Genomic DNA, 13,234 nt, shown 5'->3' with positions numbered 1-13,234 from the left:
AGAGATATACTGCATTTGTTTTGTTTTTTTCCCTTGAAATGTGTTTCAATTTGAACATACGGCCCTATTTAAACTTAGGAGTGTACCTAAATGAGATGCTTCCTGACAGCAGGCTTTCTATGCTGGGGTTTTGAGGGATGATAATTTAAGAGTTTTTCTTATGCTGTTGAAATTCCTGGTTGGCATAGAGGTCAGTGAGGAAGGGGGGCTGTGGGTAATTTTTCGGTTGAGTTGCAACACATACAGAATACCACTCCTGGTTGGGACAAACTCCCTGCCTCTCATTTAACTGCTTCCTTACCACTGGACGTCATATGATGGTGTCCTGGGCTTTGAGTGGGGATATCTGAATGATGGGTACAGCTTCAGGCACCATTCAGATATCATTTTTTCAGCCAGCGATTCCCTTCACCATAAGAACAATCATAGTGGCTGTTCAGCCGCTTGATCGTTCTTACAGGTCTCCGGTGCTTCAAACGGCTCGCCCGTACGATCGGCGAACCGGAGAAGGAATCAGCCAGCGGCGGAAGTGTCATCACAGAGACTGAGAGGACCAGATGGTCCTTGCAAGTCTCTAGGACTCTCGGAGGCCCGGGCGTGACGTGATGATGTCACAGGCGCGACGTGATGACGTCACACCCATCCTGGCAGTTTTTAAAACTGCACTGATCTCAGCTGAATAGCTGAGATCCTTTTTTTTTTTTTGTTTTTTAATTTCAGGCTTTCTAGCCTGTAGGAGAAATCTGAGGTCTTATTGACCCCAGATCTCCCCATAAAGAGGACCTGTCATTCATTATTACTTCTACAAGGGATGTTTACATTCCTTGTAATAGGAATAAAAGTGATCCAAAAAAAAAAAAATAAATTAAAGGGAAAGTATAAAAAAATAAAAATAGACAAAAAAAATAATTCCCCCCTTTCCCCGCGTGCTTGCACGCGGAAACAAATGCATGCGTTTGATGCGACCACATATGTAAACGGCGTTCAAGCCTTATATGTGAGGTATCGCTGCAAATGTTAGAGCAAGAGCAACAATTCTAGCCCAAGACCTCCATTGTAACTCTAAACTGGTAACCAGAAAAAATGTTTAAAGCGTCTCCTATAGAGATTTTTAAGTACCGAAGTTTGGCGTAATTTCATGAGTGTGTGCGATTTTAAAGCGTGACATGTTAGGTATCTTTTTACTCGGCGTAACATCATCTTTAACATTATACAAAAAAATTGGGCAAACTTTGGTGTTTTTTTTTAATTTATAAAACTGTTTTTTTCCCCCAAAAAAAAATGCGTTTGAAAAATCTCTGCGCAGATACCGTGTGACGTAAAAAGGTGCCCTAGGGTCTCTGCTAAAAAAAAAAAAAGAATATATAATGTTTGGGGGTTCCGGGTAATTTTCTAGCAAAAAAATTATGATTTTTACATGTAGGAGCGTTGTGTCAGAAATCGCGCGCTATGGAAGTGGTTAATGAGTACCAAGTTGTGACAGGGTCTCTTTAAATCCAGAATATTCTTGCAACTTAAAAAACAAGCATGGGATTTTTTTTCCACTAGCATGAAATCCTTTATTTATTAATGCAAAGCTTAAGTGTGGTAATCACAGCAGTCATCTTTCATCCCTCTCGTAACCAATAAAAGATGGTTGTCAAGGATGGTTGCTATGGATTGCAATGCAAAATCTCTCTTTGCACTGCTGCACTAAATAAGCATCTGTGAACGAGAGGACAAATTTTAGCCATGCAGGTTGACTCCACATTAACCAGCATTATATACATAATTTATGAATTCCCTAGAGAGTGCAAAGATTAATATACTCAATAGAGTAAGAAATTAATTATTAACACAATAATGGTGGTTTTGAATGGACAATGTAATATCTCATTACAGGCTACCCATATATACCCCAGACAAATATGTCTTATTCTAGGATATAAAGGACAACCAGTTCCGCTTGTGATAATGGTGGTGTTATTATGTCTTTTATCACCTTTCTATCTTGACTTCCCACCCAGGAGTTAACAACAGACTGTTTAGCGCTGCAATTTCCTGGGCGATATCCTGCTACTTAGTGTTGTCTTCAGTACAATTTTTGCATATATTAAGTAATTATGTCAGACCTTGCACCAAGGAAGACATCTGCTTCCCTTAAAATAGAAACTACAAACAAATCCAATTACTTTAATCATAATTGTGCACAAAAGTTCTGATACTCTCCTAGGGAAATGCATTAGGCTTCTTGTGGGCACAGAAAAACAGTTTGATCTTTGTGGCAGTCTGCCACTCCACGCTAAAGAACAGAGCAAGAATCATTCTGCCTCTGGGTATAGTTACTGATATCTTACAGAATGGGAAGCGTGAGAATCTCAGTTGTTTTTTTTTTTTTTTTTCTTTTAATTTAAACAGTTTCTCCAAGCAACTGCATGCATCTTTGTTTCTAGGCTAGCTATCTCTAGAAGTGAGAATCCTGCCCGGGCAGCTTTTTTTTTTATAGAGCAGATGTCAAAATGCCTCTTGTCCTTATTGTTTTTTGACCGCTTGACTCAACCGATTGTCCTCATGGATACACAATCACAAAATGGTAAAACAATGACAAAGACTGATAACTGTCCTATTGAGACAAAAAGGTGAATTACATAATGGAGGACTGCATGGAAAACCAAACTGGGGGGGGGGGGATGTTGTGATGCGTTACACGAGTGTGATTTACTCATAATAAACATGTTTTAAAAGAGCCAATTAACACTTTTGCAACCAAAATTTGTTCTTTCACCTGGAAATAAAATTAGTTTATAATTCGTCACAATAAGAACAGGAATGGGTTTTCACACTGGGAGCGGAACTGGGCTGTCACACTGGGAGCGAGACTAGGCTGTCACACTGGGAGCGGGACTGGGCTGTCACACTGGAAGCAGGACTGGGCTGTCACACTATGAGCAGGACTGGGCTGTCACACTATGAGCAGGACTGGGCTGTCACCCTGAGAGCAGGACTGGGCTGTCACACTGAGAGCAGGACTGGGCTGCCCCACTGAAAGGACTAGGTTGTCAAACTGGGAGCAGGACTGGAATGTCACACTGAGCGCAGGACTGGGTTGTCAAACTGAGAGCAGGACTGGACTGTCACACTGAGAGCAGGACTTGGTTGTCACAATGATATCAGGGTTAGGCTGTCACACTAAGAGTGGGTCTGGGCTGTCACAATGAGAGTTGGACTGGGCTGTCACACTGAGACCATGACTAGGATGTCACATTGCAAGCATAACTGAGTTGTTACATTGAAATCAGGACTGGGCTGTCACACTGAGAGCAGGACTGGGCTGTCACACTGAGAGCAGGCCTGGGCTGTCACACTGAGAGCAGGACTGGGCTGTCACACTGAGAGCAGGACTGGGGTGTCACACTGAGAGCAGGACTGGGCTGTCACATTGAGATCAGGAATGGGCTGTCACACTGAGAGTGGGACTAGGCTGTCAGACTGAGAGCGGGACTAGGCTGTCACACTGAGGGTAGGACTGGGTTGTTACACTGAGAGTAGGACTGAGTTGTCATACTACACACATGATTGGATTGTCACACTGAGCACAGGACTTGCTCAGTGTGACTGGGCTGTCACACTGAGAACAGGACTGGGCTGTCACACTGTAGGTGGGACTGGGCTGTCACGCTACGAGCGGGACTGGGCTGTAACAATGAGGGCAGGTCTGGGCTGTCACACTGAGGGCAGAACTGGGCTGTCACACTGAGAGCAGGACTGGGCTGTCACACTGAGGGCAGAACTGGGCTGTCACACTGCAGGTGGGACTGGGCTGTAATGCTGAGAGCAGGACTGGGCTATAACAATGAGGGCAGGTCTGGGCTGTCACACTGAGAGCAGGACTGGGCTGTCACATTGAAAGAAAGATTGGATTATCACATTGAGAGCAGGGCTGGGCTGTGTCAATGAGATCAGGGTTGGGCTATCACACTACGAGTGGGTCTGGGCTGTCACAATGAGGGCAGGACTGGGCTGTAACAATGAGGGCAGGTCTGGGCTGTCACATTGAAAGAAAGATTGGATTATCACATTGAGAGCAGGGCTGGGCTGAACCAATGAGATCAGGGTTGGGCTATCACACTACGAGTGGGTCTGGGCTGTCACAATAAGAGCAAGGTTGGGCTGTCACACTGAGAACAGAACTGGGTTGTAACTATGAAATCAGGGTTGGGCTGTCACACTAAAGGTGGGTACACACTATAAGAAAATCGGGCGAACGATCATCCGGTGTTCCTCTATGTTTTACAGCAAGTTGAAACCAAGGATGGAAATAATGTACGAAAATTCCCGTACCACAAAGGATTGCGCAGGTAATGCACAGTCTTTTGTATCTGATTTTTCTCGTATGAAAACCATACAAAAACAGTACACATTGAATGAAAATCGTTAATTCTGTTTACATATTAGAAAAATTGTGGAGTTTGTCTCTTTGGAAATTTTCGTTTGGAAAATCTGAATCTGATGTTGAAAGTTTTGTACACACTACACAAAAATTGAATGATCATGCCTCATACAGAATTTTTCTTCCGATTTTCCTATAGTCTGTACCCTAGTAAAGAGTGGAACTGGGCTGTCACACTGAAAGCAGGATTGGGTTGTCACACTGAGCACAGGACAAGGATAGATAAAAAAAAGATTAAAGACAGCTGAGATACTAAAGTACCATGGCTCTTTTTTACACAACAGGCCTTGTATATGAAAATCTTGACATGGAAATGTGAAGATGTAACCTCGAGTAACCAATTAGTGGTTTTAATACATGTTCCAAACTGTGGGACACTTGGAATTTGATTGACAGTTGTTGGGAAAAAAAGCCTTTACTTTCCTTATACATTGATTCAAGGCACCTCATTGTCAATGAAAAGCTGGAGTCTGGGAATCCCATCTGAAAATTCAAATATAAACTTACGGAAAATCTGGTGGGTCAAATGCAGACTTAATGACCCCAGCGTAAATGGCCAGAATGGAGAGGATCACACAGCCCAGGAACACAAGAGCAAACTTGTTGACATATTTCACTCCCACAAAGACTACGATGGCCATGCAGGTAAGTACACATGTGCCATATACACGCATGTTATTCAGGAGGGCAGCAGCTTCTTCACTGGCTTCTTGAGCTTTAAAGATGGCCATACCAGGAAAGAGATACGTCTGGTAAAAATAAAAAAAGAGATTGATCAGATTTACACTGTGGCTAGTGCCCATCCTCCACAATACATACTTCAATTCCACCTCCAATTGACCATGTCAGGCACTAAAAATATCCAAATGACATTTCCCTGCAACAGATCAACTAATAAACTCGCCTCTCCAGCAGCCCGTGTATCCTACCTTTGTTTTTTTTTTCCAGCACTACAGCCTCCACCAGACTTCTAGCATTCAACATCTCCATGACCTCTACATTACTACAAGAGGGACATAGGGGGTCAGATGATGAAACTGTAGTGTGTGGCAGGGGACACAGGCATCCAACATTCCTGGAAGTACTGAAGGCAGAAGAGTATGATGGAGGCTACAGTGTTTGAACTAGGGGAAAGTAGATGACACTGGCCATCAGTAAGTATCAAAGCCCTTCTACTGCATAGAACTAGCATTGGGAATTTTTAGGCAACTGGCTGGGTTGCTTTAATCCTATAGCTAAACATAAACATAACCCCCCGACACCAACCTTAAGCCACCCCATAACCAATAACCCTTAAAACCCATACTCACTTTGTCTTTGCCAAAAACTTGGGGCCATTCTATGCAAGGATTGCCTACCCAGTTCCTTTCCCAAAATCAAGCACTACCATGTATCAAAGCTAAATAAATTGAGACCTACAGTGTTTTTGCAGCACTTCATTGTTGTTAATCCTTATCAAATGGGAGCCATCAATGGTTGTGCAATGGCGCTTTTCCAATGCATGGAAACGAACGGTTCGGCTCGCTTTTGTGCTTTTCCACTGCTGGTAGCACATGGTATGGTGTAGGAACGGTTCGGTACGGTACGGCGGCGCTTTTCCACTGCATGGAACCGAACGGTACGGTTCTCAAAAACAGTACCTACTCGATTGTGGTTCCAAGAGGTACCATACCCGGTACCATATCCCACAATCCTTTGCATGCAGTCACTACTAGCCACTGATTGGTCAGAGAATCCCACCACCCCGTTGTTATCCCACCCACTTAATTTTAGTACTACTTTAGTGGAAAAGCAAACCATACCGTACCGTACCGAGCCGTTCCAACACCATACCATGCGGTACCAGCAGTCGAAAAGCAAACCGGGCCAAGCAGGGCCGAGTAGAGCCGAGCTGGTACTTGCAGTGGAAAAGTGCCACTTGTCTCCCTGTGCTGTAACTGTGACCATGAATGTCACAATGAAATTATTAACCAAGATTTCTGGACACTATTTGCATACCACTGTGATAGATTGCCCTTTCCTGTATCCAAAAATCCCCCCAACATGCCCAATTAGAGATAGACAAGAACTGCTTTCATAATCAATAGGAGATGTCTGAGGATAGGACTCAAAACAGGGACTTATTTTAGCTGTTACTCACCAGGAGGATCTCAATGGTTCCCAGGATGTACATGGCTCCAGCAAATGTGGTTCCCAGGTAAAAGCACAGACCCACAGCACCTCCAAACTCCGGGCCCAGCGAGCGAGAAATCATGTAATATGAACCTCCGGCTACAGATAGACAAGAGTCTCAGGTACACATACTGAAGAACATAGGTATAACACTACAATTTATCACAGCAGCACACCTCATACCACTGCAGTAATTATCAATGCACTGCATTCTAATAGCACTGCACCCAGGTACTGCTGTTCTTTAAAAGTATGAGGCTTCTGTTTTGAATACTCTACCACTATTCTACATTATAACACAAAATATTAGAAATAACACTTTCTACGCTAGTACCTTAAGACATATTGCTACATCAATTACTATTGTGCTGTAGACATCATAGAGGGTTTCCTCAATTGTATATAAAAAAGCTAAGCAATATATACAGTATATATCTCTGCCTTCTACACATCCCAGGAGCCCTGACCCAAGTTGTTACCTGCAGCAACACTACAGGTGATAAACAGCACTGCAGCACATCCTTTCACATAACATAACAGCCACATTACTGCATATCTGAAAGGGCAAACTTAGTCCACCAAGGGAATGTAAACTGGGCAAGGAATATAGTGACCCCTCCATGTTATTAGGTTGGAGGTATCTAGCAGAGGTCTGCTTTTGGTTAAAGTGGTGAATTCCTTTAATTAATAAATACATAACTCCATCAGCAGCTATACCCCTGTAGGTATGGATAGCGCTTGTGGACATAGGCCTATGCCATGTGCTTCCCCTCTAACTCAGCTATGTTTAATATTATCACCATTCGGTGGAAATAAACCCAGCTTAAGCAGACAAGAATAAAGGAGTAACTGACTTTTAAGATAAATGCAAGGCCAAAGAACTATCATAATGTAAAAAGTTGGCAGAGCGTAGACGCTATGCTCCATCAGAGAGGAACCACAGGACAAGCACCTGTGTGCACGTAGCCTTAATCTGATTGATACAAAGCGTCTGCATCGAATATAAAGTCTCCAACACCCCCACACACACTGCTTCTGCATCCAGCAGTACTGTGTACCCCCACCCCCAATCCCTCCCACGCACTGCATCTCCCATTTATTGTCCATCTCTGAAATTCCCCCTACCTGGCACAACTCCATTGGTAGCGATGGCGCTCATTGAGATAGCAGTCAGCATGGTCTGCAGAGCAAACACAGGTAGGCGCCATGAGCCTGTACCCAACGCATAATGGAAGGGAGATGATGACAGGAGCAGTGCATAATAAGGGGGGAGACATGAGACGCAATGCATCATGGGAGGATAAAAGAAGCAGTGCACCAATGAAAAGAATTTGTCTCAGGTACAGTGCGTGGTAGGGTGAAGATGTCAGACGCAGTGTAATGTGGAGGGGTTTTTTGGTGCAGTGCACAGTGGGAGAAAATGGTATCAAATGCAGTGCACAATAAGAGGATGTGATACTAGATGCAGTTCACACTCAAACTAAAATTGCCCGAGATGCAACACCCTCTTAGACAACATGACCTGAGATGTTGTGCACACAGCCAGCTTATGTAAAGGGTCAACTCACCCAAAAGTGACATAGCTGTGACATAGCTGTTATGGTTGGACCCTAGGTAGCTGAATACCCACTGGCTTCTTATATTGCTCGGAGACTCTGGCAAAGAGATCATTGTTTCTAAACGCCTATCACTACAATTGCCATGGGCATCTCCAATTAGCTGTAGAATCTGGAATTGTTTTAACTATAAAAAATGCACCTGGAGGAGTTCTCCATAGGACTGCAGTGAAAACTCAACAACAGAGTCTCCAAAAGAAGCCAGTGGGGGGATTCAACCCAACACCAAGGTCCTTTAATAACTGAGTTATCCGTTTTGGGTGTATTGACTCTTTAATAAGACAAACAGCAATGTGCAATGTGCAGTAACCCACAGCAACCAATTACAATGTGTACTAGTTCTAAACTGATGAAGAGTGAAATCTGATTGGTTGTTGTGACCTACTTGATCACATTAACATTGCTCTTTGCACTGACTTGTTAAATAAGCCCATTGATGCAATATCAGATGCAGTGCAACCTCAGACCATGTGATCTGAACTGCAGTGCACCCTCATTAGGGGCCTGGTGCGTCATACCGTCAGTACTATGACCTGTGTAGAAAGTCTGAATGTGATTGGCCCACTGTGGTGAAATACTTGCAGTTCATAGTCTTGACAGTCTGATATCACACCAGGCCCTGTCTTTATTTGACAAAGTGCACTTTCACAGGATATGAGATCAAATGCAGCATACGATCGGGGGGGAGAGTATGATTTCAAATGCGGTGGAAGATGTAATATCAGATGGAGTGCACAGCTGAAAGATAATTGGACTTGTTTAAAAAAGGCTCAAAGCCAAGTACAATAACCTACAACCAATCACATAGCCTGATAGATGCTTCTTACTGCTGACTGTAGGTCAAATATGGCTGCTAAGCTATTGCACTTTGTATATTGCGCAGCTTTATTAAAGAAGCCTAAAACCGTCAGTAGTGCACAGATTAAACAGACTGGGATGATGGTTTTTTTTTTTTTACGGAAGCATGAAATAGCCAGTGATTAACTAATCAGACAGCGTGGGTGGCTGTAGGATATTCAGACAGTCAAAATATGTGATACTGTGTCAGTCACAGCAGATGTTAGAGGATACAGCTGAATCGGGTGTGCGGTGAGTAATTGGATTTTATATCAAGCACAGAAAGCACTTACAGTGATGTCCCAATTCAGTACACAGTCAGATGTAGCATGTACAGAGGGAGGACTGATCGTGTGACCACACAACACACAATGGAAAGTCAAATGATCTGATATCGTATGAAGTGCACAAAACAGACAAAAATGAACTGTAGTCACAAAAAGTCGTGTCAGGCACTGATGACGTGAGATGAGGAATAGAGGATGGGATAAAGAGAGGAAACAATGGCACATAAAATGGGATATTGCACTCGTTATGTGATGTCAAGGGATGGGAAGCAAGATCAGACAAGGAGAATGCAGCTTTACATTAGGATGCAATATTGGACGTGACGTCATGCCTCTAAGAATGTAATTGGAACAATAGGCTCAACCCACTAAGCTTTAACGGATTTGCTATAACGATCATTATTTTCAGCCACGTGACTGCTATTTTCAGCTATCGTTGGCTACAAAAAATGGTCGTGATGGCAAACACATAGATCCAACCTCATTTGGAGGAGCTGTCCCTTTTTTTGTCCCTCTTTCCTCCTTAGTGGTCCCACTTTCTTATGTATAGATCTCTAAAATAAATGTACTAATTAACCACAAAAAGTATAAAGCTCCATTGACATGTTGCATAAATCAGTGCATTCCTGCACCGTGAATCATAAGGAATCACAGGTGTATGGACACAGCCTCAACCATGCTGCTTGTACAAATGAATGACAGGCCGGAAGTAACTGCATATACATAGTTACATAGTAGTTGAGGTTGAATAAAGACAATAGTCCATCCAGTTCAACCTGTGTAGGTGTGTGTGGCCGTAATCATCTCTCATACCCCTGAATGTTTTGATCCTTGAGATGTACGTCTAGGAGTCTTTTAAAAGTAGCCATACTCCCCGCAGTTACTACCATTTGTGGTAGAGAATTCCACAGTCTTGTAGCCCTTACTATAAAGAACCCCCTGCATAGCCTGAGGTTAAATCGCTTCTCCTCTAATCGCATTGTATCCTCATGAATTCCTTGCGACTGAATTGTTTTTTTTTCTATATTGAGATCACTGTTGAGGTATTTGTAAATCGCTATCATGTCCCCTCTCAGGCGTCTCCTCTCCAGGGAGAATAAATCAAGCGCTTGTGCGCGCTCTTCATAATTATATGTCCGCATATAATTGCATGTGGAGTGATTACCTGCGGTTAGGGATAGATGATCACGCCTGGATGTAAACTGTCTGCGTTCAGGGTAATTCATCCATCTGCCCATGTGTGATTACCTGTAGACAGCTGCATACAAATGCAGCCACTGTCAGCCTGACATTCATTTGGACAAGCAGCAGGAATCTGCTGATTTGTGCTGTAAATTCTGTGTTTGGCGCTAATTGCACTTGTGAATGCGGCCTAATACTACACCTGTGATCATGTGTAGACTTAGAGCGCCGCTAAAAGCTAGAGGATAACAGGCATCACTACTGGTATTCAGAAAGTGTAAGCAGGTGCCAGGCACTAATTCAGAAGTGTGGACATATGTGGGGTAAGACCAAAACAGACCCAAAGCTTCAGATGTGTATATTGCTATGTATGGCCTCAGCCAGCGCTGCTCCAGCCAGCCCCCCTGACATGTTTTGCCCCGCCTACCTCATTTGATCTCTGTAACCAAGCCCTGGTAGGTGGGGCGAAACATGCCAGGGGGCGTGGCTGGAGCAGCGCTGGCTGAGGCCATATACAGGCATATCCACATCTAAAGAACTAGGTTGGATTTGAGCAGCGTCTTACCCGACACATTTATATTACACCTATTATCCAACCTCTAAATTATTTTTGAAAAGTATAAAGGAGAAGCAGAGGTGAGGAACTGCATTGGTTGGTTTAGCCAATCAAGTTTGTGTATTTAATCATCATGTCCATGTATTTGGAGTCGTAGGAGAGTTGCCATATGCCTTCATACTTTGTGTCCCCATTTTTTTCATCTCAGAAAGTTAAAAGGTATGCAAATAATGATTGCCATTGCTTAGTGACCTCAGCCCAATATCTTACACATATAAGGTAGATGTCAAAGTGCACAGATTCATAGCAATCTATCAGAGGTCCTCTTTGCTCAGCCTCAGTTGGCTGCTCTAAGAAATCTTGTTGCTATGTGAAATGTCACATCACTGCTCCCCTCTATAATAAGCCCAGGGCTGTTTACACTAAGCCCCGGTTCACACTAGGGCGACCTGTGAGGCGACCTGGTCGCCTCACAGGTCGCCTCCCATAGGAAAGCTGCGGACCCGTTCTAATAGAAGCGACACAAGTCGCTCCGACCTAGAAAAAGGGTCCGGAGCTTCTTTGGGGCGACCAGGAGGCAACCGTCATAGACTTCAATGTTATGAAGTCCGTGGCGGCCGCTCCGAGGTCGCGGCGCGCTGCTCGCACCGCGATCTCGGAGGTCGCCCCTGAAAGTAGCGTCGCTCCTATGTGAACCGGCGCTCAGGCCTTGAGAGCAGAAGTAAATCTGGTGCTTTTATCTAGGTCTGGTGGTGCCTTCTATATTCAGTGTCCTGGGTGGTGGGTTTTCTCAAGGGAGCAATATACATTAACAAGGACTACATCTGAGTGCTTCAATTTATTGAGCCATCTAGCTCAATACAAATCTTCTCCCAGACAGGTCACCGACAAACACTAAGCTCCCCATTTTGATGCTAATGTAGATGGGGCCTACAAGGGTCACATACTGCATACAAGCTATCTGTGCCCTCATAGTAGATGGTTTTTGTTTCCTAAAATATTTCTGTGGTACATCAAAAGCCAACTGAATAATTAACTGCTTAGCCCCTTCTCTGCCAGAGACCCTGGGGAATAAACTGGTGGTCGCTACAATCTTTTGTGTCACTCGATTGGTGCAACAGTTTATCAAGTGCAAAATTTCAGTGGAAATAACTAAAGTTAATTTCAGGGCACAGAAACGCACATGGTTTCTACACTCCAGCCCCATTTTTGCACATAATTGCACGGTGCACTTTATGAGTTTTTGAGTAGAACGTAATTACCTAATTATTATACATGATTCACTATTGTTTGCGCTGTGATATATATTTTTCTTGCATTTGTGAATTTTGGGTCACCACAATTTATGAACAGCTGCATTCTAGAAATTTTAAACATTTTAATATTGTTATTAGTTTTTTCACTTATCTTTGCGCTGTATTTGCACTGCACTTTAACAGATTTGGTCATTACCATTTTGAACAGCTGCATTTAAGTTCACCAATATTTCAGTTAATATTTATTTAATTTTTCCTGAGCGCGGTACACACCTACCTACACAGAAACGCAATATAGTATCCATTTTGTTTTTTTTGTGAAACATAAAAGTTAAGGTTGTGCCGAATAAATAGATACCCAACATGACAAGCCTAAAAATTGTGTGCACCTGTGTCAAACATTGATGCCCTTTGTTCTTACAAGTCATCAATTTAGAGTTAACCATGAAATATTGGCCCTCAAATTATTGTTCTCACTCTGGTGTGTGCAGCGATAGGTAGCATGTGTAGCGCAATCAAAGTTTTTGTACGTAGGCACCCCCGATATTTGTGTGTATTTTAGTATGTACTTATATGTAGCCATGGGACTTAAAATTTTAGGGGGAGAGGGTTTTAGGTGCTCATCAAGGGTCATCAAGGGTCTTTTAGACCCCTGATGTCTCATCTGCCCTTCATGGAAGCTAATGAAAAGCTGGCAAAATGCCAGACAAACCCAGAAGTGATGTAATACACGTCACATCCAGGTTCTTACTAGGTAAGGGAAATCAGCAAATGAAAATTCTCTGGTCTTCCCTCCTCTGTCTGGGAACACCTGCCAAAGAATTTTCAGGCCTGCAAGGGGGGTAGCGGAGCATGGAATATGGGGCGTGTTTGCTTGCAGGGGGCAGAATATAACTAGG

The 13,234-nt window shown here is 43.4% G+C and overlaps 1 protein-coding gene across 1 annotated transcript in view; it reads right to left on the bottom strand.

The window, feature by feature from the left end:
* The window catches only part of SLC12A5 (solute carrier family 12 member 5), a 148,880-nt gene that overhangs the window by 61,260 nt on the left and 74,386 nt on the right, over positions 1-13,234 (bottom strand). The window contains exons 5-7 of the mRNA XM_082272063.1: positions 7,727-7,781; positions 6,570-6,700; positions 4,937-5,178 (exon numbers count right to left, since the gene is read on the bottom strand). Coding sequence (XP_082128189.1) covers positions 4,937-5,178; positions 6,570-6,700; positions 7,727-7,781 — 428 coding nt within the window. The remainder of the gene's footprint in view (positions 1-4,936; positions 5,179-6,569; positions 6,701-7,726; positions 7,782-13,234) is intronic.

The sequence above is a fragment of the Pelophylax lessonae genome, assembly GCF_965119305.1.
Source record: "Pelophylax lessonae genome assembly, chromosome: 11".
In the NCBI taxonomy this organism is placed as follows: Eukaryota; Metazoa; Chordata; class Amphibia; order Anura; family Ranidae; genus Pelophylax; species Pelophylax lessonae.
Note: the sequence above shows the minus strand (reverse complement) of the source record. Positions and strands in the feature narration are given on the sequence as shown.